At 42.8% G+C, this 22,528-nt stretch overlaps 1 protein-coding gene and 1 long non-coding RNA gene across 3 annotated transcripts; one reads left to right on the forward strand and one right to left on the reverse strand.

Moving 5' to 3' along the window:
* Positions 1 to 1,760: 1,760 nt before the first annotated feature.
* LOC117282859 lies at positions 1,761 to 16,995 on the reverse strand. Its single transcript, XR_004513772.1, has 3 exons — positions 16,549 to 16,995; positions 4,182 to 4,281; positions 1,761 to 2,662 (listed from the first exon to the last, which is right to left on the reverse strand). It is a non-coding gene; the product is annotated as an uncharacterized LOC117282859 (long non-coding RNA).
* LOC111871420 lies at positions 8,371 to 21,875 on the forward strand. 2 transcript variants are annotated; one of them, XM_033754243.1, is made up of 7 exons: positions 8,371 to 9,746; positions 11,247 to 11,646; positions 12,319 to 12,524; positions 15,586 to 15,721; positions 18,257 to 18,390; positions 18,982 to 19,189; positions 19,607 to 21,875. In XM_033754243.1, exons 2-7 carry the CDS (start codon positions 11,595 to 11,597, stop codon positions 19,702 to 19,704), a joined length of 834 nt encoding a protein of 277 aa, XP_033610134.1. In that variant the 5' UTR covers positions 8,371 to 9,746; positions 11,247 to 11,594; the 3' UTR covers positions 19,705 to 21,875. The 2 variants fall into 2 exon arrangements, with proteins under 2 accessions (XP_033610134.1, XP_023720287.1); XM_023864519.2 differs by having other exon boundaries at positions 8,371 to 8,926.
* The last annotated feature ends 653 nt before the right edge of the window (positions 21,876 to 22,528 follow it).

Genomic DNA, 22,528 nt, shown 5'->3' on the forward strand with positions numbered 1-22,528 from the left:
GGGACGGACATTTAAACGCAGAGTAACAACGGGCATTTAAATAAAGTCCGGCCAGCTGAAGCTTACTACCATCTCAAAAGCCTGGGGATCTCGGCTTCCAAGCAAGCGAAGACAATACATGCCTTAGACGGCTCGGCTACCGTGACCGGAATGCGATTCCACTAGCAGCGTGTGCGCACCGTTCCAGTAGCGGAGTTTAAATTCCAGACTGACCAAAACGGGGTACTTTGGTCATTGAAATAAAAACTTAGCGCCACCTGTGGAACAAAACTTGAACACTCGAGACTAAACCCTCACGGAAAGCCACAAAGCATCAGCCCACGTTTGCTATCACACAGATATTTAAATGCTTGAGACTAAGCTAAAACAGCGGGAGTTAACAAGGAAAATGCAATAAAAACTTAGTATCATCTGTGCAGCAAAACGTGAACACTCGCGACTAAATCCTCATGGAAAGCCACGAAGTGTCAGCCCAACCCTGATATCACGCAGCTATTTAAACGCCTGAGATCAAGCTAAAACAACTCGATTTAAGAAGGAAAAAATGAAATAAAAACTTTAGCGCTATCTGTGGAGGAAAACGTTAACACTGGGCAGCCCCGTGAAACTCCCATGTTATTTGTGGGCAACATTGCCGCCATGACGCTACGGTGCAATGCTTCTGCCATCTCTATGCATTCTACATTAACTAAATTTAACATGGCCGAGAGCACAATCGGTAAGAAGGTATGCTAACATAGCAACTATTTTGAGTGCCCCCCCCCCAATGCTTTGTTCGCTAGAAGAGCAATAAATTCTTTTACAACCAGATCTCTTGTACTGCAGAGGTCACCCCCCCCCCTCCTATTTCTATTTTTGAACTGTGTTCAGTATCAATAGTCAAGGAGGATGAGGTTGGTAGGGCATGTAGCACAAATGGGGAAGGCGAGGAATGCATATAGGATATTGGTGGGAAAGTCAGAAGGAAAGAGACTACTGATAAGGCGAAGGTGTAGGTGTGTGCACAATATTAAAATGTATCCTAGAGATAGGATGGTATGATATGGATTGGATTTATCTGGCTCAACATAGGGACCAGTGGAGGGCTCTTGTGAACATGGTAATGAACCTTCGGGTTCCATAAAAGGCTGGACAATTCTTGAGTGGCTGCACAATTGGCAGCTTCTCAAGAAGGGCTCAGCTGCATAAGTAAGTTCAATCATATCAATCAATCATATCATTTTGTTGGATTTGAGTGAAGTGCTATTAAAACTTGGTCCCCCACCCTTTCCAAAAAAAACAAAAAAAAACAAGGGAATTGGAGCCTCTGCAGCTGTGTAGTACAAGAGATCAGGTTGCAAATTATTTATCTTGAGAAAGTTTGTCACCAGTGCCTGGAAAGTCATAACCTTTCTTTCACATGAAACACCTCTTTAACCAAAGGAACTGAACATTGTGAACTGTGACAAACATGGAATACTTGTATTTGGGAAAGCTGAAGGTGGGGAAACTTGAAAGAAAATTCTGTTTCCATCAGAGATACATATATTAAACCCCATAATTTCCTCATAACTTACACTTGAAAGCCATACAGAACACAGTTTTTCGGTTACATTTAAGTATTATAAATCATGTATTGTAAGCAACAATACTCATGTTCCCATTTTCATTAGAATGATGGAATTCGAGAATGTGAGACACACTCTTGTCAACAAGATTAAGACTGCATTTAATTATATAAGAAAATCTGATATATTCATCTTCACCAGTTCAATACTGGGCAGAATAATATGGCAAAAATAATAACATATCTTAAAGAAATGCAATTAATATTGAAAATCTTATGTTCATGTTCACCAGTCCAGTACAGGTAGCATTATACAGCAAAAGCAAGAGAAGGTATTACTTATAACAACAAAAGTGAATAACACAAAAGCAAGAGAAGGTATTACTTATAACAACAAAAGTGAATAACAATGTAATGAAAATGAAATAGGTAAAGAAATTACATAAATAGTCCTACCCACATTCAACCCTGATACTGATTTTGTTTCTCAGAGTTTCACACTGAAGTGGATAACCTGAACTTTGCAAGTCAATTATAAAGTAATGCCTCTTCATTCTTACCTACACATAAACAAGACCCATGTGTGTCAGAAAACAATTTCCCACACACGCGACTGAAATACAATTTCTTGAAGATAAAGGTCAGAATGAACTCTGACCCAGTGAAGTTCTAATATTCTGAGATGAAGGAAACATGTTTGCAAAGAGGGGAGGAGAGGGAGCTCAAGTTCAAAATAAGTTTCCTGTGTGCAATTGAACTGTGGATGACGATGTTATCATTCGCTGCACAGTAGTTCCTGTTGCTGCACTGCAACTGCTTGTCACCAGGGTTACTTTCTCCAACTTATGAAACATCTAATGATGCTCATATGACTAGTTGGCACACATATTCTAACAGTAATTCCATAACTGCTGTCTATTTCCAGGGTTGGTATGGGCAGGACATTATAAGGGAAAAATGAAGAAGCATTACTTTCCCAATGACTTACTGATGAGTCAGTATCTTCATCTTCCTCTCTGTGGCCCTCTGCCTGGCTGCTTCAGTCATCAGCAGTACAGCATTCCAGCAGAATCAGTAGTACAGGATAATCCAACTCCTCCTGCCCATATCATAGCCCTGTAAGAATATTACGTTGTCTCACAACCCTGAAATAATTCATGAGTAAACATTACAAACATAATGTAGGTGCTACATTGTGGGGTTATGTTTAATTCATTTAATGCAGACACTGGCTACACTTAATTTCTTCATCGTATAAAGCAGCAGAAGAAAACCATTGCAGCACACACTAAAACAGAGATTCATTCATTTATTTGCATCCCATGAATCCTTACATGGCTGGAAGAACAGTGGATATAGTAACAGTCAAAAACAACAGGACAAGTTGCATCAATTATATAAATACAAATTAATTATACTTTATCCATAACAATTACACATATTATCAAAGACAAATTACAGTGAGTAAATCATTAACACAGTTATAAAATATATATGTAAAAGAATGCAACACACTAGACACAAGACTATTATAATGAAACATAAAAGTATACTACTAGGCATCCAGCGTATAACAGACCAAGATCATTAATTAATATTGAAGTTAAAATATTCCTCCGAGTAAAATGAATTTAGAACCCTTTGGAACCTATCTTTGAGACAGGATTTTATCAATGCATTGGCCTTACCAACTATTCCATTAAATTCTACTTTAGGCAGGCAGACAGATATTGACACAGTCAAAAGCTTTCTTCAAATCACAGAAAATGCCACCCACTAATATTGTGTTATTCAGTACATTTAATATATAGTTAATGAATTTGTGTTAGGCCATTTTTGTAGATGAATTACTCCTAAAACCATATGGTTCATTTGCTANGGTCGTGCTGATATTTAACCTGAATTTCATCATACACACTATATTTTGGGGGTTTTAAATACTTAGTTATATTTTCATTTTCTTTAGTAGAGGTATGGTTCAGTTTAATTTTTGAAAAGGGAATCGTGAAAGCTCGAGACAGATAATTTGACTATTTGTCAGCATCCAACTCTATAATGTGGCCAACGTTTGCAATATTGGTATTGATCTTGTCAGCTATTGTTCAAAAATTATTCTTATTAGAATCTGTAATCACATCATGATTATCAGTCAACTTCCCATCAATGTTTAAAAACTGTACACCTGCATTATTAATTCTTCTACCTGTGTCTGATTTTATAATGCTCCAGGTGGTTTTCATTTTGTTACTTACTTACTTACTCACTCATGGAGCTGAGCCCTTCTGGAGGAGCCGCCAATTCTGCAGGTACTCAAGAATTTCTCAGCATTTTATGGAACCCAAAGTTTCATTACCATGTTCACAAGAGCCCTCCACTGGTCCCTGTCCTGTCAATCCAATCCATACCATCCCATCCTATCTCTCTAAGATCCATTTTAATATTGTCCACCCACCTACGCCTTGGTCTTCCCTGTGGTCTCTTTCCTTCTGGCTTTCCCACCAATATCCTATACGCATTCCTTGTCTCCCCCCATAGAATTGGAAATTAATTATAATGAAGATTCTTAGCTCCTTTAATAACACTGGCCAAAATTTTACAGTATGTTTTATAATATTATTTTACATCTGGCTCATACCGTGCTGAATCCCTGGGAAAACAGAAGAATTTCATTCCAGTGTGCTCACTGCATGACACGCACCCAGGAGCAAAACATTTTCCTATTCTTCCCAATTATCCTGCAAGAAACAATACAAAAATTATAACACAATCACAGTACACTCAGATGTTCTTGAGAATCTACGGTCCTTCTTTAGGCTACACCAAAAGGTGCTTAAAATACAGAAATACGAATTCGATGAAATATCGTAGCAACACTTTTTGACTTCATGTTTGTTTTTAATTTTACTGGGAGTAGTAAGCATAATAATCCATATACAAAAATAACACACGGATGTAAATTCTTGTGTAAACGTCGACTCTCGTTCCAAATCAAATCTGGAGCGATCAGCTGTGACGTCATGCAGGATCGGTCACGTGGTTTGCTCCCGCTCACCATACTGACTTGAGCACTAACAACGGCGCCAAGAGATACTGAATTTTATTGTTTAAAAATAGGAAAGCGGGTCGTTACAGCGCGAGACGGACTGTGAATGGTGGAGCGTGTGTGGATTGTTTCACGACGCCGTTAATTAGCAGCTGCATGAATTGGAAAGGCTATGGAGGTGGTTCAGCCCTCTTCAAGATGCTCTCCTGGCATTTGCTTGAAGGAAACTGATGACTAGGCCCAGACAAGAGGAGTTCCTCTTGCTTCAGAGGATATTTGGACATGAAAGCGAGGCACCGGCATGGCTGAGGGGTCAGCTAAGTATGTGCCCCCACATCCGGATTTTTAGAAACAGGTCAAAATTGAAGAAACGAAAGGTAAAGTTGTCCCTGTGCTTAACTAATTAAGCTCTACACCATGAAGGCGTATGGGGGAGGTGTTTTCTTAAACTCGGCACTAGCTGGAGGTGACTAGTCAGCTTCACGCACCGGCCGCTTTACCCTCTGGGAAAGAGCTCCCCCTGTACCCACCGGATAGTAGGTTGGGTGGACGCCAGAGCCGGTCTGGATGAAGTGAAGAAAAGAAAAATTCTTGACCCCACAAGGACTCGAACTCCAACTCCTCGGTCGTCCAGCCCGCAGCCAGTCGCTGTTCTCACTACGCTCTCCCGGCCATCGAAGAAAAGAAACAAATATACAAAACAGTAAATAGTACTTACGGTTTCTCCCCGTGGAAGAATGCTTGCTGGCCCCTACACGTTTTGGTTCCCGTGTGTACGCGCTGTAGCGCGAGAAAGCGTTGGGACGGACAAAAATACAGATCTCTACATTTTAAGGGATTTACACGCTTTGGGCCCCCTTTAATATGAAGAAGTGGGTTCTAGTGGGCGACTCGCTGCCCCCCTGGTCTGGGCTGAACTGATTTGTATTCGGCATTCAGAGTCTTTCATCACAGGTCGACGTTCCGTGAATGCCCTCAACCACAGAACGAAGATTTTCTCGAAAACGGTTAAAGCAATTTTGATTCAAATTCGGTACCTCATGGAGACCACCTCCCCAAATAGAACAGCGAGGGCGGTATCTTCAGGAAAATAACGGTACACGTATTAGGGGCCCAAATATATGCAATGTCTGTGCTCCGCCAACTGTGAACGGGTCGCGACTGGCTGAGGGTTCCGAGTTCGAGTACCGGCAGGGACGAAATTTTACTCCTCTTCACAGCGTCCAGACCGGTTCTTATGCCCACCCAACCCTCTATCCAAAGGGTACCGGGCAATAATTCCCCGGACGTGAAGCTGACCACCTCCAACTAGTGTAGAGGTCAAGAATACGTGGACCTATACCTCATCTCCTCCATACGTCTTCGTGGCGTGGTGCTTTAATTACTTAAGAGCAGGGAGAACTTTACAGCGCCCCGAAGATCACAGCTGTGTTTAGGGTTCGAAACGCTTGATGTCCGTTCAGCTGAAGCCGGACACTTGTCAGTCAGGATGTACTGACTATCGCTTGCACCCCGGGCACGCGTGACCGCTGAGCCAACCTTGTTTTTTTTATTGTTGGCGAATTGTCTGGTACATCTTGTGAGTTAAATGTTTATCTTCCTCGCCAGGTGGACAGTGGACAGCAGATCTGACAGATGAGGCGCGCGCAGACACCTGGCCGCTTCATGACGACTGAAAATGAATTAAGTTGTATTATTAGGCCCCCCTCCCCTGTGGACTCAGTGTATTATTAGCAGCCCCAGTCCGTAGTCCATTCCTCAGTGTCACGACTATTTTCAATCTTGGAACACCGACATTCTTTCTGGAAACAAGGCGAGTTGAGGATGGATGTGCTAACGTCTCAGCCACGCGTCTGTATGGATGTCTGTCTGCAGAAAAGGTGCGTTCTCAAACCTGCGTAAAAGCTTGTCACTTGTATTCGGCAGATGTCTGGTTCGAATCTCGGTGCCGACTTGGCTGAGATTTTACATGCTTTTTCTCAGTTCATCCAGGCGAATTGCAGGATAGTACCTAGAAATAGGCCACTGTCATCTAATGATCCTGTAAACGTTTGTGACAATAGTCGAAGTCTGAGTTCCGGTGGGGGCAAATATTTTCACTCCACATTGTCCAGACCGGCTCTGAGGTCCACCCCACCTCCTACCCAATGGATACCGGGGCGTGAAGCTGACCACTCCAACTAGTGCCAAGGTCAAGAAAACGTGTCTATACACCCACTTCTCCATACACCTTTATGGCGTAGTGCACACTTAGTTAAGTACAGGGACAACTTTACCTTTACTGTCCGTCGACTTAATACCTCCTACTTTCATCATACAACTGAGGATGGAAGCGAATCCGGCTTCCGAAACATGATGTATTTAATACAAGACGCTGGATAATGTCCGAGATGACTATTACTGCGCGATCTCTTCCAACCACATCCTGTCCGCTGGACGGACGGCAAGCGGTTCACAGGAGTGGGTACTCCTGTGAACCTTACGGAAGGAAAGGCCTGTGTACGTATGAATGGATACCGGAAGTACGTTGAAAATAAAATTAGCAACTTCCTGTTGACATAACAAGTGCGTCATTAACTCAGCATGACGCGTTCTCGTTTGTCTAGCAGACGGAGTGTACTTAACTCATAGCCCTCTCTGTGACTTTGGGGGACTCGGGTTGAAACCTCGGTCCGGCGACACAATTGTCATGAAACAGGGGCTGGAAAGGAGAGGGCGAGAGGTTGGGTTCTTCAGCTTTGCTTCTGCTGGGAGGTCCTGAGACTTCGGCAGTGACTGTACGTGAAATCACGTCTGTCATTTTCTTTTCTTGGCAACTTCCATTCTTCCTCTGCCAGGTGCAGCTGTGCGCATGTCACCAGCCAAAGATGATTATTTTTATTCATCATTAAGATCGCGCAGTATGCTTTGAGAAGGGGACAACAAAGCCCCCCACCACCATCACCACCAGACGCTTGGTGCCCCCAGTACATGTTGTCTCTTCCTTTCAGATTTTCCGTCCCAAAATTTTGTATTTCTAATTGTCCTCATGCGTGCTACGTGCTCCGCTTCTCACCATCCTTTACTTAATGAATTCCTGAAGAGACACTCTCCGAAACGTCTGATACGAATTCCAGATCTACACAGCTGAGGAGATTTTACTGGATATACAGCAAAATATTATTTGGGGATGGAGAGGTACCCTGCAGCCCTCCCAATATTTACATCAAAATTGCGCCCTAATGTAGCCCCCCAAATGTCACCGTAATGCTGCCCTTCCGACGTTATTATCAAAATTCCGACCATGCGCAGTAAAGTCCCTGCTCAACTTCTCTCCTCTGCTCACAACAAAATCCACTTTCTAACCGGTTACCTTCTTCACTTCCCAAAGCTTTACCCTTTCTCAAACGTAACTCTAGCAGAAGGACAAGCGCGAAAATTTAATATAGATTATTAACCGCCCGGGACGTGGGAGCACAGCAGTAATCTGTTGCTGGCCTTCGCCAGCATAGTCATTGCTGGTTTCGGACCCTGTGGGGTCCATGACCAAAATTTTGTTCGTTCCGAGACCACTTACGTGTTTTGAAATGGGGCCTCCTCTTCGACGAGAAGAGGGGTTTGACTACTTCCTGTCAACTACCACGCCCCTCCCCCTTGGAAAATATCCTAGCCGCGTCCATGGTATTCTCCCAGCGTTATATTTTATTTTTGGTAAGGGGGGATCCTGGCTTTGAGTTGAACCTCTGATCGCAAGATCCACTGTGTGTTCGGAGTGTTATTTCTTATGCAGTTTCGGGCTTTTGTGAATTCGGTAATGAACCTTATGGGTTCCACAAAACGCGAGGAGTTTTTTGGCCAGCTGACCAGTTATTAGCTTAGTTAAATATATGAAGCCGCCTTAAGCATTTTCCATTCAGAAAAATGTGTGTCGCAGGGGGGGGGGGCTCCAGACAACTGACTTACGCGCGTGTTATTTCAGTTTGCCGCGAGAGGCCCGCAGTGTCACCAGCTCGGAAACAAGAGACAATCGGTGAACGGTTCAGGAAGTGCTTTTTGTTGTTTTCGGAGGGTTTCTGTTCACAGGTGGATGGGGCTGTTGGTTTCAGTGTTCCAACTAAGTGATCCCTCCGAGTGCTGATAGCTAATCCACGGCGCCATAAACCGCTTCCTATACTTGGAATTAAATATTTAAAGCACTAATCATTTTGTATGTAAGACTAAGCTGCAAATGACTGCACAAGGAGCTTCATGATTTGTACACCTCGCCAAATGTTATTAGAATGATCAAATGAAGGAGGATTGGAGGGGCATGTAGCACTTACGGGAGAAGGCAAGAGGGAAATGCATATAAAGTTTTGGTAGGAAAACCTTGAAGATACAACTAGAAAGACCTAGCCGTAGATGGGGAGATAAAGCTAAAATTGATATTAAATAATAATTTTGGGGGTGTGTGGACTAGACATATCTGGCTTAGAATATGGACTAGTGGCTGGCTGTTGTGAACACGGTAATGAACATTCTGGTTCCAGAATTCTGGGAATTCGTAGAGTGGCTGCGCAACTAGTGGCTTCTCAGTAATTTTGTTATTATTGTGGATTCGAGGCTCTCACGTTTGTGCGCATGAAGAACACTGTGTTATGTGACGTCATGTGTTATGGTAGCGACTTGTTTCTCTTCAGCGCCTAAGACGCACAGTTATCGCTTGTCTTTACAGACTACACAAAGTTCTGTGGTGCTCGCACCAGCACGCTGCAAACTGAGAACGGCTGAGTACATCCTCATAAAATTTGGTGTTGGCAAATTTTACTTAAATCTGTCAACAAACCTCAACTTTGCTTAAAATCGGCCAACAATACCGGACACTTCACACGAAGATCTGCTGGCGTTTCTGCGCGCGCACCTTGAACGTAACTCGTTTAATGTTTATCGGAGAGAGAAAATCTCAGATAAAAGTTGGAGAGAAGAGTGAGACGGACATTTTATGCTGTATGGCTTGTTTATTAAGTTTTGCGGGTTTCGCGAAAAATAAATAAACGTGAGCAAAGGCGCCGAAACTGATACGCCCTGCTGTAGTGCAGATGCGGATTCACTAAACACATAAACTGTACATCCACTGAATTAAAATTACGTAAAAAGTAAAGTCCCTGTGCCTAAGCACCATGCCATCAAGACGTATAGGTTAGTGGAGTTCTATATGGGGTTATAACTTATAAAACAAGCGAACGCGCCCAAAAATAGCGACAAATCTGTTCGTTCTGTAAGACATGTAACACTTTTCTACGTTCATTTCCGTGTTTGGAGATCCTTGAATTTAAATTGTACATACTGCAAGTATTAGTTGCAGCAAAGACTGATCACATAAACATCATATTAGGAAGATGAAAAAAAGGCTGTACCCCGGGCCGCGCCATAGCTCAAGCGGTTAGTCGCTGGTTTCCCACCGCGGCGGCCCGGGTTCGATCCCGGGTCTGCTCAAGTGGAATTTGTGATGCACAAAGTGTTGCTGGGGCAGGTTTTCTCCGAGTACTTCGGTTTCCCCTGCCAATCTTCATTCCACCAATTGCTCCACAATCACCCTCACCTATCATCTGGGGCTGGTACAATAGGCCAGAAGTGGGCGCAGTACAAGGGACTTAGTCCCACCCCACTAGCAATAAAGAAAAAAAGGCTGTACCCCGAAATGTAGCACACAAAGTTCAGTTTGTTTGGTTCCACTTATGCCGAGAAAAGGAGTTGCCTGACAACTTCTTACTGCAATTCTCTCGTGGGTTATTCACGATGGCATTACTGTCTAGACTGTACGGCGGACAATGGCAACGATGAATGGTGAAGTAAAATGAATTTGAAAGGAGGCGACTGTGTCCTAATCAGGTCACTATCCCGGAATTTGCTTGGAGGAACTGGGTAAAACCTAACCTCAGCCAGAAGAATGCATGTCCCGGCCGGAATTCGAACTGAATATCTCATGAACAAAAGTTTAGAACGTTACCGCGACGCTAACCCGCTCGATCCAACAGACAGACGCAATTTCCTCTAGACGCAGTCCTGATCGCGACCAAAATGTATCTGGAGATTTTGATGGATTTATGCGTTTATCGGTTTCCCTGATTCTGAAATGCTGTCAGTTATTCTGTTTATGTATGTATGTAGCGCCTGAACGGTTGGACGGACTCTGTTCATATTCCATAGTTAAAGAGTTCGTCCATCATTGGTCGACGGATAGCCCCAAAAACAAAATGGCAATTTTCTCGAAATCGTCTGTAACGGTTTGTTTCAATTTCAGACTGCCTCCCCAGATAAGCCCTACAGGTGGTAACTACAGGCAAGTAACGGTACACACACCAGGGGCAGAATTGTTGAATGCAAATTTTTTCTAACCGGCTTTACCGGTGGGACGGATTTCATTGTTGTTCGGTATTCAGCAGCTAACAATGATTGCCACACAACAAAACATTTAGTTTCCAACGCAACGCAGTCAGGTTGAGTTGCAACTGAGAAAATGTTTGCAACGACTTTCCACTTGTCTTTTAACGTTATGAAGAACGCCTAATAATTGTGTGAAGCGTGCACTTACAATGTAAACTGTAAAGCAGTCTTTGTGTTTAATGAAGCACCACTCCATGAAGATGTATGGGGTAGTGGTGGAATAGATCCATGTATTCTTACATTCTGTACTAGATGGAGCTGAGTGGTCAGCTTCACGCCTCGTCCGCTTTACCCTCGGGGAATGAGCCCATGCTACCCATTGGATAGGAGGTCGGATGGGTCCCAGGCTCGGTGTGGACGCGTGGAAAAAAGTCTCTTGCCCCTGTCTGGAATCGAACAAAACCGACTGTTAACTTTTCGTCGATGTAAATGTTGTCCGGACTGGGGACTGGTGACAGTTCAACACCGTGCGTCTGTAGCATCAAGAGGAGCTCTCGGCTAACCACACCGTAAGACTAACTCAGGAGTTACAACGTGTCCTTATCGAGAGCAGTGAAAATGTTACCGAAAATTTAACGAGGAAAGTCTGAAAATGAAGGAATGAAGGCCCCGGAATTCTGGACGTTGGTCTCCTTGTACGCAGCCGTCATCGGTAAGTCCTGCATGCCTTATTCCCGTCTGAACACGAATATGAAGGTAACTGAGTCCAACTCGATATGAACAGCATGCCACCGAACGTCACATCAATTGTTTTAATCGCTGCTAAATTGCGCCTAATCTGCTGTGTCAAAAATATGTTTAAGTAAGATCTAAAAGTTTGTGACGATGGTACGTCTGTACAAATATTATGTTTCTGGACATTATCCATCTTCTTGTCTTTATCTAGAAACCGCCATGTTTATTTTCCAAAACAACGTTTCGGAGACTGGTTTCTGTCTCCGTCTTCAGGTAAAACCTACTGAGTTGGGCCCAATCGACAGAGCTAGTCTGTCTCCGGACCAGTGTTTAAAACCGTTCACAACAACGAGACGCGTAGAAGTGAAATCTCCTGTCGCAAATAACAAGGGAACAGATAATCTGCAATTCCCTTTGTTATGTCTTCACTCTTCGGATTTTCCAACTGACGCTTTGAGCGTCTGCCTAGATCAGAACAGTCATTTACACCCCTTGGTTCTTACATTTCCTAACTTATTAATTTTACTAATCAAAAAGGTTGTTATGGTAACGGATAGAGGAATTTTTGTAAACGTCGTAATGATCGACACTTGGCACTTCTAGGGTTAATCTCGAGTGATGTGTGTACATGTGCTGGCGGATATTTCAGGTGTTGACAGCCTACAAAACGTGAAGTTGGTATTTCCACCGGTGGTGCGCGTGGGAGGAGAAGCGACGCTTCTGTGTCTCTATGACCTGGAAGGTGAACCTCTGTACTCCGTGAAGTGGTATCGGGGTAACCATGAGTTCTACCGGTACACGCCGAAGGATTCTCCACCGGGCCGCATCTTTGCCTTTGCGGGAATAGTAGTGGATGTAAGTACGGCGCGGAGGGACGACGATACACTGTGTTATGTAAATGAATCTCTATCAAGTACTGATATACTGGGGGGGGGGTTATTTCACGACGCTGCCAGTAGCTATACTATATGGCTTCGAATAGTAGGTTGACCGATGAATTGGAAAGAATTTGGAAGGAAACGACTGTGGTCTAATCGAAGTATTATTCAAGTATTCGACTGGAGAGGCTGAGAAAAACCACAAAACACTCAGAATAGCCGTCTGCAGTCCCGCATTGGATTTCAGAGTACTTTCCTTCTTTTGAAAAGAAAACAAAAGATGATTTATGACATCACTTTGCTGCGTGTCCCTTCTAACGTTGCTAGGCAACGGCTCGGTAAACACCTTCCCGCGAAGACGAATATACATGAGACAATAAAAGAACTGTTGGCCACGGTGTTTTCTGTGCGGTCCGTGCCGTACCAAGTACTCAGCATGCAATGAGAGAAAAGCAGAAACTTTGAAAAGTGGAGATGTAGCTTCTTGCTCCTCCTCCAAATGTAGTCTCTCTCACTACCTCCCAATTTTCTTTCTCTTCTCTCTCCTTTTGGAAAGTGGGCGCTTAGTTCTCCCCAGATCTTGGAGTCACTGCCCCAGTAGCGGTCACATCCCCTCCTCTCGTCGAAAAGGAGGCCCCATTTCAAAACATAAAAGAGTCTTGGAAAGAACAAAGATATGGCCATGGGTACCAGACTGACTGTTCTGGCGAGGGCCCGCAGCAATTTACCCGAACGTCCGACCAATCGATTACTTATTCCAAAAACTTCTGCAAATAAAATCAAAATCGGTAAAGAAGAGGAAGTACACGGGGCGCTAATGACAACAATCGCAGGCTTCTATCTTGAAGACACTAGGGCGATTTCTGTCTGCCCCCCGCTTTCAAAAATGTTCCTGGGGGCTCCCATGTGCAGACAAGGATAGTTCATTGTGAGACAAGCATGGAAACAGAATAATTCTGTCTTCTGGGATATAACGTTGTGTGTCCACTGAAAGTCAACAGACGTTTCGGGGGAACATATCGCCTCCATCTTCAGGGTCGAATAAGCCGAGCAAGATACCAGCGTGAAAGCAGCTGGCTTGCCACCTGTGATATGCTTCTCTGAAATGTCAGTTGACTTTCATCGGACTACACGACGTTATATCCAAGGGGTACTCTTCATAACCACTGGTGTCAGCACCTCAAATCCTGCTTCTTAATCAGTTACTTCAGTCTTATTACTGTAACATTCGTAAGCGTTTCGGCGACTGCGCAGTTATAACCACACTGCCATATTTAACCACCTTTTTTACTAATGCAATATGACCATCTTCAGGTGTAATTTGCTTCAGTGTTTCTGTTATCAAGTAAATCACTACTAAAACTATAATTGCAATCAAGTAAATCACTACTAAAACTATAATTGCAAACTAAATTCAAAATTTAGTAATAAGAACCATGAATAGTAGCCAGAAATCTTACGAGTATTTATTGGATAAAGTATTCCTTAAATGTTTCAGCCATACAGGGCCATCCCCAGAGGCTTACGTGTTGGAGACGAGATTGCTTAGTATGCACCAATTTCTAGCAGTAATTTAGATCCCTGTATAAGGGAAAGAGTATGTATGAATTTCTGGTGGACTGCAAAATTTTGCAGATAATCTTGCCTGTACTGCTGTTGCTTTTCTCTGTAGACTTCCCGCAGAACACGAATGATTTTGAATGTGTCCATCCCTTGCCATGGTGTGCGGTGTCTGGGGTGGTAAGCAGTCTATCAGCATTTCATATATAAGCAAGGACCCCCTATGCTTTTAATTATAAAATGACTAAGCCATAGCCCAAGCGGTTAGTCTCTGGCTTCCCACCGCGGCGGCTCGGGTTTAATCCAGGGTCTGGTCAAGTGGGATTTGTGGCGGACAAAGTGGCGTTGGGGCAGGTTTTCTCCAAGTACTTCGGTTTCCTCTGCCAATCTTCATTCACCAAATTCTCCATCATCATAATCACCCGGGGCAGGCTACAATAGGCCAATCAGTGGCCGATGTGCCGAGTGGACCCAGTTGGACTCCACCCCCAATACGCAAATTAAATAAAAAGAAAAGACACAGCCTTCCTTATAAAATTCTGCAAAATTTGTCTACTGAATTAGGCCACCCACTTTTCATTCTTTGGATTGTGAAACAATAATTTTTTCCCATAGAGCAAGGTTATCAGCCCTTCCGTCCAACCATGTCGTGGAGAAGCATGTTTCTGTACTCATCCCTACTAAATGTTAAGTCTATGGGGCTGAAACATTTAAGGCATATTTTACCCAATAAATAAAGTTCATAATTAGTAACTGTTACATTTGACGGTTCTTAGCGCTTAATTATCGATATAAGGCACAACGACTGATGTGACTCATGTAAAATTAATTCAAAAAGGTAAAAAGGTAAAGCTGTCCCGGTGCTTAACTAACTAAGCACTATGCCATGAAGGCGTATGGGGAGGTGGATGTACAGATCCACATTTTCTTGACCTCGGCACTAGCTGGAGGTGAGTGGTCAGCTTCATGCGCAAGTTGTTTTACCCCCAGAGAAAGAGCCCCGAGTACCCATGAGGTAGGAGGTTGGGTGGACCCCAGAGCTGGGGTGGATGCTGTGGAGAACAGAAAATTCTTGACCCTACCGGGACTCGAACTCCAGCCCCTAAGTCATTTAAAGTTAACAATTTTAAGTTAAATTTCCAATGCAAATTAAAGTGGAGGCAATTAGCCTAAGTGTTCCTCTGGAAGCTTAATACTGTGTTGCTCTCATGGTGGGAGGGCAATAGCTGTGGCTCGCTTGCCGATATCTCGGTTGTTGGGTGTTCATGACCAGAAATGAATGGGAACTTCTGGAGGCTGGTGAGACTCACTGTATGCAGATTTCGGGGATGGTTTTATCGCCACTGGCCCTGATGCAGAATATTAGTCAGTACCAGAGCAAAATTTTGATGTTATCCTGCAGAAATGCAGATTATAAGAAAATGTCTATTACTGTATATAGGATCATGACTCATCTAATTTGTCTTGATATTTCACAGATGTCAGCATCAAATGCAAACCAGGTGACACTGAAGAACATACCCCTCCACCTGTCAGGAAAATTTCGCTGTGAAGTATCAGCTGATGCTCCTTTGTTTACTACGAAATGCATCGAAGATGAACTCACTGTATTAGGTAAGGAGGGAAGCAGCGGTTTAACATGTGGGAGCTTTCACAGGGCCCAGCAACTGACAAAAACCTGGTGGGGGGGGATTCAGAACTAAGTGACAGCTCCTTATCAATATCACACAAACGTGCCAGTTCAGAATTAGGTAGACACTCTAGTTCAGAACTAGGTACACAGTATACTTCAGAATAAAGCAGTGGTTTGAGCTCAGAACCAGCCAGTGACTCTAGTTGAAAGATAGACAGAATCTTAGAAAGGCATTCCAGTAGACATTACATAGAGACTCCAGTTCAGAACCAGGTAGAAGCACTCCGTTGCATTAATCATAGCATTGAAATGCATTCGTGATGGACGTGAACAATATAAAACTCCATCAGCATTTGCTGAAAGGTGTGGGAGGAACAAGAAAATATACTTTTAATTAAAAAGAGTGAAGTAATTCTGAGTGCGAGTGAATTTTTGAGTGATGATGCAGTGTTGAGTGGACAACCAAAATATCAAATTATATCATCTGTTCAATGGTGTGGAGGGAAGATGAAAAATTATATTTTATGAACATCAGTAAAGGAGACTTTTACTGAATGGATGTGGGTGAATCATTGTGTGATGTGGACATATACAATATCAGATTAGATTTTCATCTGTGAGACAGTGTTGTGGGGAGGAATAATAAGAGGAAAATGAAAAACACAGTGCCTAAAGATACGTACACATCTGACCATATCACGCACGCGTTTCCAGTCGTCTGATGTCCAGGTATTATGGTCGTGACACCATCGTTTACGAATCTGAACATTACTTTCAGTAATTAGAGGTTTAGCAATTGCAGCCTTACCGTGGGTGCTGGATTTGTGAAGCTCACGCCAGACAGTTTATGTGGAAACAGGGTCTTCAAGACGAATATACAGTTCTCCTGTAACCTGCGCTGCATTAATTCTGTGAATTTTCGACACATTCCTTCTCCATGTACGACGATCTCTGTCAAAGTTGATTTTCGCCACTGTTCCTCTTCGCTGTTATTGTCCTCCCACGATTCGTGCATGCCGACATAACCTTAGAAACTGTCGCTCTCGATGCACCCAATATGGCAGTTTTTGTCACAGATGCTCCAGCTAAACGCACACCAACAATCTAACCTCCTTCAGAATCGGACAAATCTCCAATTATCTGTTTCTTTCACACATATCGTCACTTAACACAATCACTAACGATCACTAATCTAACGACACGACAGAGTGTAAACAAACAGAAGAACGTCCAGTCTTGCCAACTGAAGTTCTTTCAATGTTGCCAATACAAATTATATTCCTCCATTTCTTTGGTAAAATTTGAAGTTGTCCCTGTGCTCAGCTAATTAAGCAATACGCCATGAAGGCGTATGGGGGAGTGGATGTAGATCCACATTTACTTGACCTCGGCATTAGCTGGAGGTGAGTGGCCACTTTACCCCCGTACCTATAGGACAGGATGTTGGGTGGACCGCAGAGCAGGTCTGGATGACATGGAGAAGAGAAAATTCTTGACCCTAACGGGACTCGAACTCTGACCGCTAGGTCATCCAGCCTGTAGTCAGTCGCTATACCGGTTCCTCATCAATTTCTTAGCGTTTCCATTATTTTGTCCACCCAATTGTATCTATGTTACAGTGCTCTGTGGTAGATTTGTTCAATCTGTATTTTGTTAATACACCCATGTCTGGAAATGCTTTGTTTACACGCTAGGGCCTCTGAAATGTGGAGGACGCCCTTACCTCTTACCTCTTACCTCTGCGGCTTACTGGTAACATTTACCTAACATATCTCCAAGAGACCTTACCCAAGCTGCTGGAAGCGGTGCCTTTGGAAGTTCGCTGTGAAATGTGGTTCCAGCATAATTGTGCCCCGGCACACTGCACTAATTTTGTCCGTATGTGGATGAAGAATTTGGCAACAGATGGATTGGACATGGGGGCCCAATAACCTGGCCCCCTCGATCCTCTGACTTGACTCCACTGGATTTCCTTCTCTGGGGGTACATGCAAAGCCTGGTGTATGAGACACCAATGAAGACACATGATCTTGTGGCAAGAATTGCAGTAGCAACTAGAAACATTCAGGAAATGCCAGGAATCTTTCAAATAGTTCAGCATAACATAGCCAGGCGGTGCAGAACATGCAATGAAGTCAGCGGCTACCATTTTGAGCAACTTCTATAATGTAGAACAATAACATCCCCTAAAACTTATGAATCTTCTCAGAAATTTTTGTGGCCCTTAGTGCCAAAAGAAAGCGTTTCTGGACGTTGGCATGTTAAGAAAATATGATCAGATTCAACCCATCTATCTACCACAGAGGGTTGTAATATATATATTTATTTACACTCTGTATAACGGAGATACTCAATGACACGAACATAGCTGAACTATGCGCATATATCATTTTGTTCTCATTCCATTATAGCTATTATGTACTTACACATTTGACACCTCTCCATGACAGAACAAAATACAAGGGCATGAAATAAATCATTCCTCTAACTTTATAAATTGGCTGTAACGGTTCCAGAGTTCCCTGATTCCCGACCTGTGATGACTGTGATGAACACAAGCTACAGAGAAGGCGAGCAGCTGACAGTGAACTGTACGTCACAGGCATCAAAATCACCACCAACCCTCACATTCTACATCAACAATCATGCAGTAAGTCTATCACAGGCACAGCTGCTATGAGTAAAGGCAAATTTCATTTTTTTTTTATTCTGTCAGTATCTTAAGCTATACATCATCAAATGAGAGGCTGATTGGTGGATAACTAATTAGAAAGGATTTGGAAGGAAGCAATTAGAAAGGATTTGGAAGGAAGCAGTTGTGGCCATATTGATACACCATCCCAGAGTATGCCTGAAGGGACTGAGAAAATCACGAAAACCCATCTTGGCTGAGATGCAAACCTCTTGCATATGAGTCTAGATTGTTATTGCTACATTGACCTGCAGATATGGGATACTGACATGGGTCCACTCGGCACGGCGGCCACTCATTGGCCTATTGTAGCCAGCCCCGGGTGATTATGATGGAGAATTTGTTGGAATGAAAATTGGCAGGGGAAACCGAAGTACTCTGAGAAAACCCTTCCCACTGCCACTTTGTCCACCAGAAAGCCCACTTGACCCGACCTGGAATCGAACCCAGGCCATGTTATCATGCCTTCATTTAATTTAGTGTTAAAATAACCTGGGCAGTCAATTCATCAGAATTAAATAACTAGTGATCTCTCATCTGTTGTTCCAGCTATCACAGGATGTAGTGACAACTTGGGAGGGAGGTGCTATGTTAAGAACAACACTGAAGAAGTCAGACTTCTCAACAAGAGGAGAGTTGCGGCTTAAGTGTGTGGCCTCTGTTATGGGGCTATACAATATCAGCAGCGGAAGTGTGGCCATATGGCTGGAGCAAGGCAAATCACCTGCATTTGGAGCTGAAGACACACTGAGTGCAGGTGATACTCAGCAAATACAGAATCTTTCTAACACAGATCACGCTTCTGGACAATCATATCTCTCAATGAGTACAGATCAAATGGAATGATAATATTCTGAAACAGTGTACTTGTACTGTGGATAAAGGAAGTATTTCGTTTGTGAGGTTATGCTTTTGGCTGCTTATAGTGCTGACAACAGGCACAAAGTAAAATAGTGGATTTCCTACTGCCTGGCCCCCTTGGTCACCTGATTTCAGCATGGGAAGAATCACTATGAACCATGTACCCCTGATGAATTGTGGCTAAGATGGTTGTAGTATCACTGCAAACACTAACAATTATGTATAGGAAGAACTGTTATACAGAAGACATTAACTCCATCACGTTGTTTCCATTTGTATGAAAGGAACTGTACTAACAAATTTTTCTTTTCAGGATCCAAGAATTCAGCACAGAATGGTCTCATGTTACCAGGAATGGTTCTGTGGACGTTCTCCGTACGTTCTGCTCAGTTCATGGAGGCTTTAAGATAGGCAACTGCAATATTTGGTCTGCAAAATAGCGACAACTACCGTCTTAGAAGTTACATGAAATGATGCCCCATTTTAATTAGTCACTGTGGTCAGGGCTAGCTGATATTTCATCAATATCTCTCCTATGAACTGCTTCATACAACACTTTAAGATATCCCTAATGCTGGAAGCTCATGCCACCATATATAAGTTACCATTTCAACATCTTAAATAAAATCTAAAATGATTCATCTTGTGACTGAATTAGTGATAGTAACAGCTTTACAAATGTGATGATAAAGGATACAATTGATAATACTGCTTAGGTTGTTTATTTATTCATGGTTTAATTAGTGATGCTTTCAGTACTGGTAAATTAGACTAAATAGGGTCAAACGATTAGCAAATAATGAATTAGAAGCGAAGTGGAACAAAATAGCCATGGTACACTTTGAGAAACCTCAAAAAGACCTCAGGATAGCTGATCTCAAGCCTGAGAACAGAACTTTGGTCCTTCTGAATACAAAGCAGGAGTGATACCGCTCAATTCGTTTATGTTCTTAACTCTTCCACTGTGAATTATTTCCTCACCACTTTTCCTAAAATAATGCAATTATACAGTAAAAATTTGAAGATAAATGCAACAAAATGCATTTTTTAGTTCCCAATGAATGAAGACGAAAGACGCTGAAAAAGGAGATGACTATCTCTTGACGTGGACCAAAGCTGAATGTTGCACTCTATGGTAATGGATGCTTATTCGATTTCAGTCAAATATCGCAGCAGTAGGTTTAAACCTGGATATTATAAAGAGTAACTTCTTTTAACACTTGTGCAATTAACAGCAATTTAGTGCATTTGTATGTTATGTGATACCAAATGTGCAAACAGATTCCAAAGAAGTGTAATACAAGTCATGGGATCAGTGGAGGAAAATGGACTTTCACAAATAAAAATAGATTTGAAGACTAGTGCCGTCTGTGATGTGAAGCAGAAGAGTTTTGTAGGCCAACATTTAAGAGGAACAACTGCTTAGGGCCGATTTCCTCCAAAATATTGGTAACCATCTACCAGACTACACATCATCATATCTCGGAGTTTTGGGTCACTACCACGAGAATCTCAAATCTCAGAAAAATAGGAATCATCCTATTCACTCCTTGACGCTAAGGCCCTCCAAGTACCTTTGTCTCCTTTACAACAGATGCCCATATATCGTGAGGTTCCGTGACATACACTGTTACTGAAGGTAACACTGGGATGACTATGGGCTGCTTTACATCTGGCCCCTACCAGGAGCTGACACTCCCGCTAGCATAACTCTCCTAGTAGCCCAAAGGGAGGATCTGCACCATTCACTAACATAAACACAATCAGGACTCAGCTGAAATTACAAATAGATTCTAAAGGGTTCTAACGATGATGGATGACATACAGAATTACTGGGGTTTCGGACTTTTCCATTGTCCGGAATTTTAGGTAATAGAGGACACAACGTTTCAGAAACTGGATCTGTTTCCATCTTCAGGTGCAAAATGAAGACACCTACTGTTGCACCCCTCAGAAAGTGCTAATCTCAATCACTGGACAACTGTCAGATTTACCCAGCTATTTCACTGACCTAGCCTAGTCCTATATGTTGAAATAGCTGCTTAAATCTGACAGTTGTCCAGTGATTGAGATTAGCACTTTCTGAGGGGTGCAACTGAGTAGGTGACTTCCTTCTCACCCGAAGACGGAAACAGATCCAGTTTCTGAAACATTATGTTCTGTATTACCTAAAATTCCGGACGATGGGAAAAGTCCAAAACCCCAGTAATTCTGTGAAATTACAAACTTAAAAATGTGCACTAGTTAAATTTGTGGGGCTTGAGATTTTCATTGCAGTGAAAATGAAAGTTACAGTGTTTTGAGATGTGACTGAAGCCAATGTTTTGGACCAGCCTGTTGCATCAATTTTGGAGTAGAACTGAAGATGGTGTACACTGGTACCTACAAACCAGATAACTTGGATCACATCCTGAAACTCCATAATCTTCTAATGAACACAGCAATAAAAGTTTTCTGCATTTACAGGCATATGTATTGTTTCAACAGATGTGAAGTGCTTTCTCTGCCTAACAAGTAGTCACTTGTATATAGAACATTTATAAACTATATTTGTATTAGTAAATACAGTAATTAGATGTACTGATTGTGGTTACTTATACTTGTAAACAGTCAACTATGCATCTCATTATCCTGCTTTATACCATGTCACTTACTCCATTAACTTATTCAATGCCGCTGCCCAGTGGGTCAGACTATACGGCAGCAAGTGGCAGTACGATCTGTGGGTAAGAACTGGGAAGGATGTATCTCAGGCCTAATCCTGGCATCTGCCTCAATGGGCTGAGGAAATCCTCCAGTGATTCAGTCAGGACAACCATAAATTTAAAATTCAATGCTATTGATTTGTTTCAGCCAGTTCAATCCCCTTCTCTAGAACTGCAATCACGTGCTTCCACCTCCTCCTCCTCCTCCTGAACACACACCCACACTACTCAGTGATTTTCCACTGAATCTACTTAGGAAGCCACATAATATGACATCAGTGACTGTTCAATTCTATTATTTCCTTATTATTAATATAAAGTGTTTGGCTGACCACCTCTGTGGTCTAGTGGTCAGAGTTCCTGGCTACACATCCAGAGGTCTGGGGTTCGATTCCCGGCCAGATTTTCTGAGAAGTAGTGGGTCTGGAACGGGGTCCACTCAGCCTCATGAGGATATCTGAGGAGCTGTTTCAAGGAGATAGCGACTCCAGTCTAGAAAACCGAAATTAACGGCCGTGGGGATTTGTTGC

Source organism: Cryptotermes secundus, unplaced genomic scaffold (assembly GCF_002891405.2).
Source record: "Cryptotermes secundus unplaced genomic scaffold, Csec_1.0 scaffold261, whole genome shotgun sequence".
In the NCBI taxonomy this organism is placed as follows: domain Eukaryota; kingdom Metazoa; phylum Arthropoda; class Insecta; order Blattodea; family Kalotermitidae; genus Cryptotermes; species Cryptotermes secundus.

Excerpts from the sequence above, each read along its gene's own strand:
- LOC111871420 (XM_033754243.1), top strand. The coding sequence starts at position 11,595 with ATGAAGGCCCCGGAATTCTGGACGTTGGTCTCCTTGTACGCAGCCGTC. Across the intron at positions 18,391-18,981 it reads TCTACATCAACAATCATGCA|CTATCACAGGATGTAGTGAC; the intron begins GTAAGTCTATCA and ends CTGTTGTTCCAG. Across the intron at positions 19,190-19,606 it reads TGAAGACACACTGAGTGCAG|GATCCAAGAATTCAGCACAG; the intron begins GTGATACTCAGC and ends TTTTCTTTTCAG.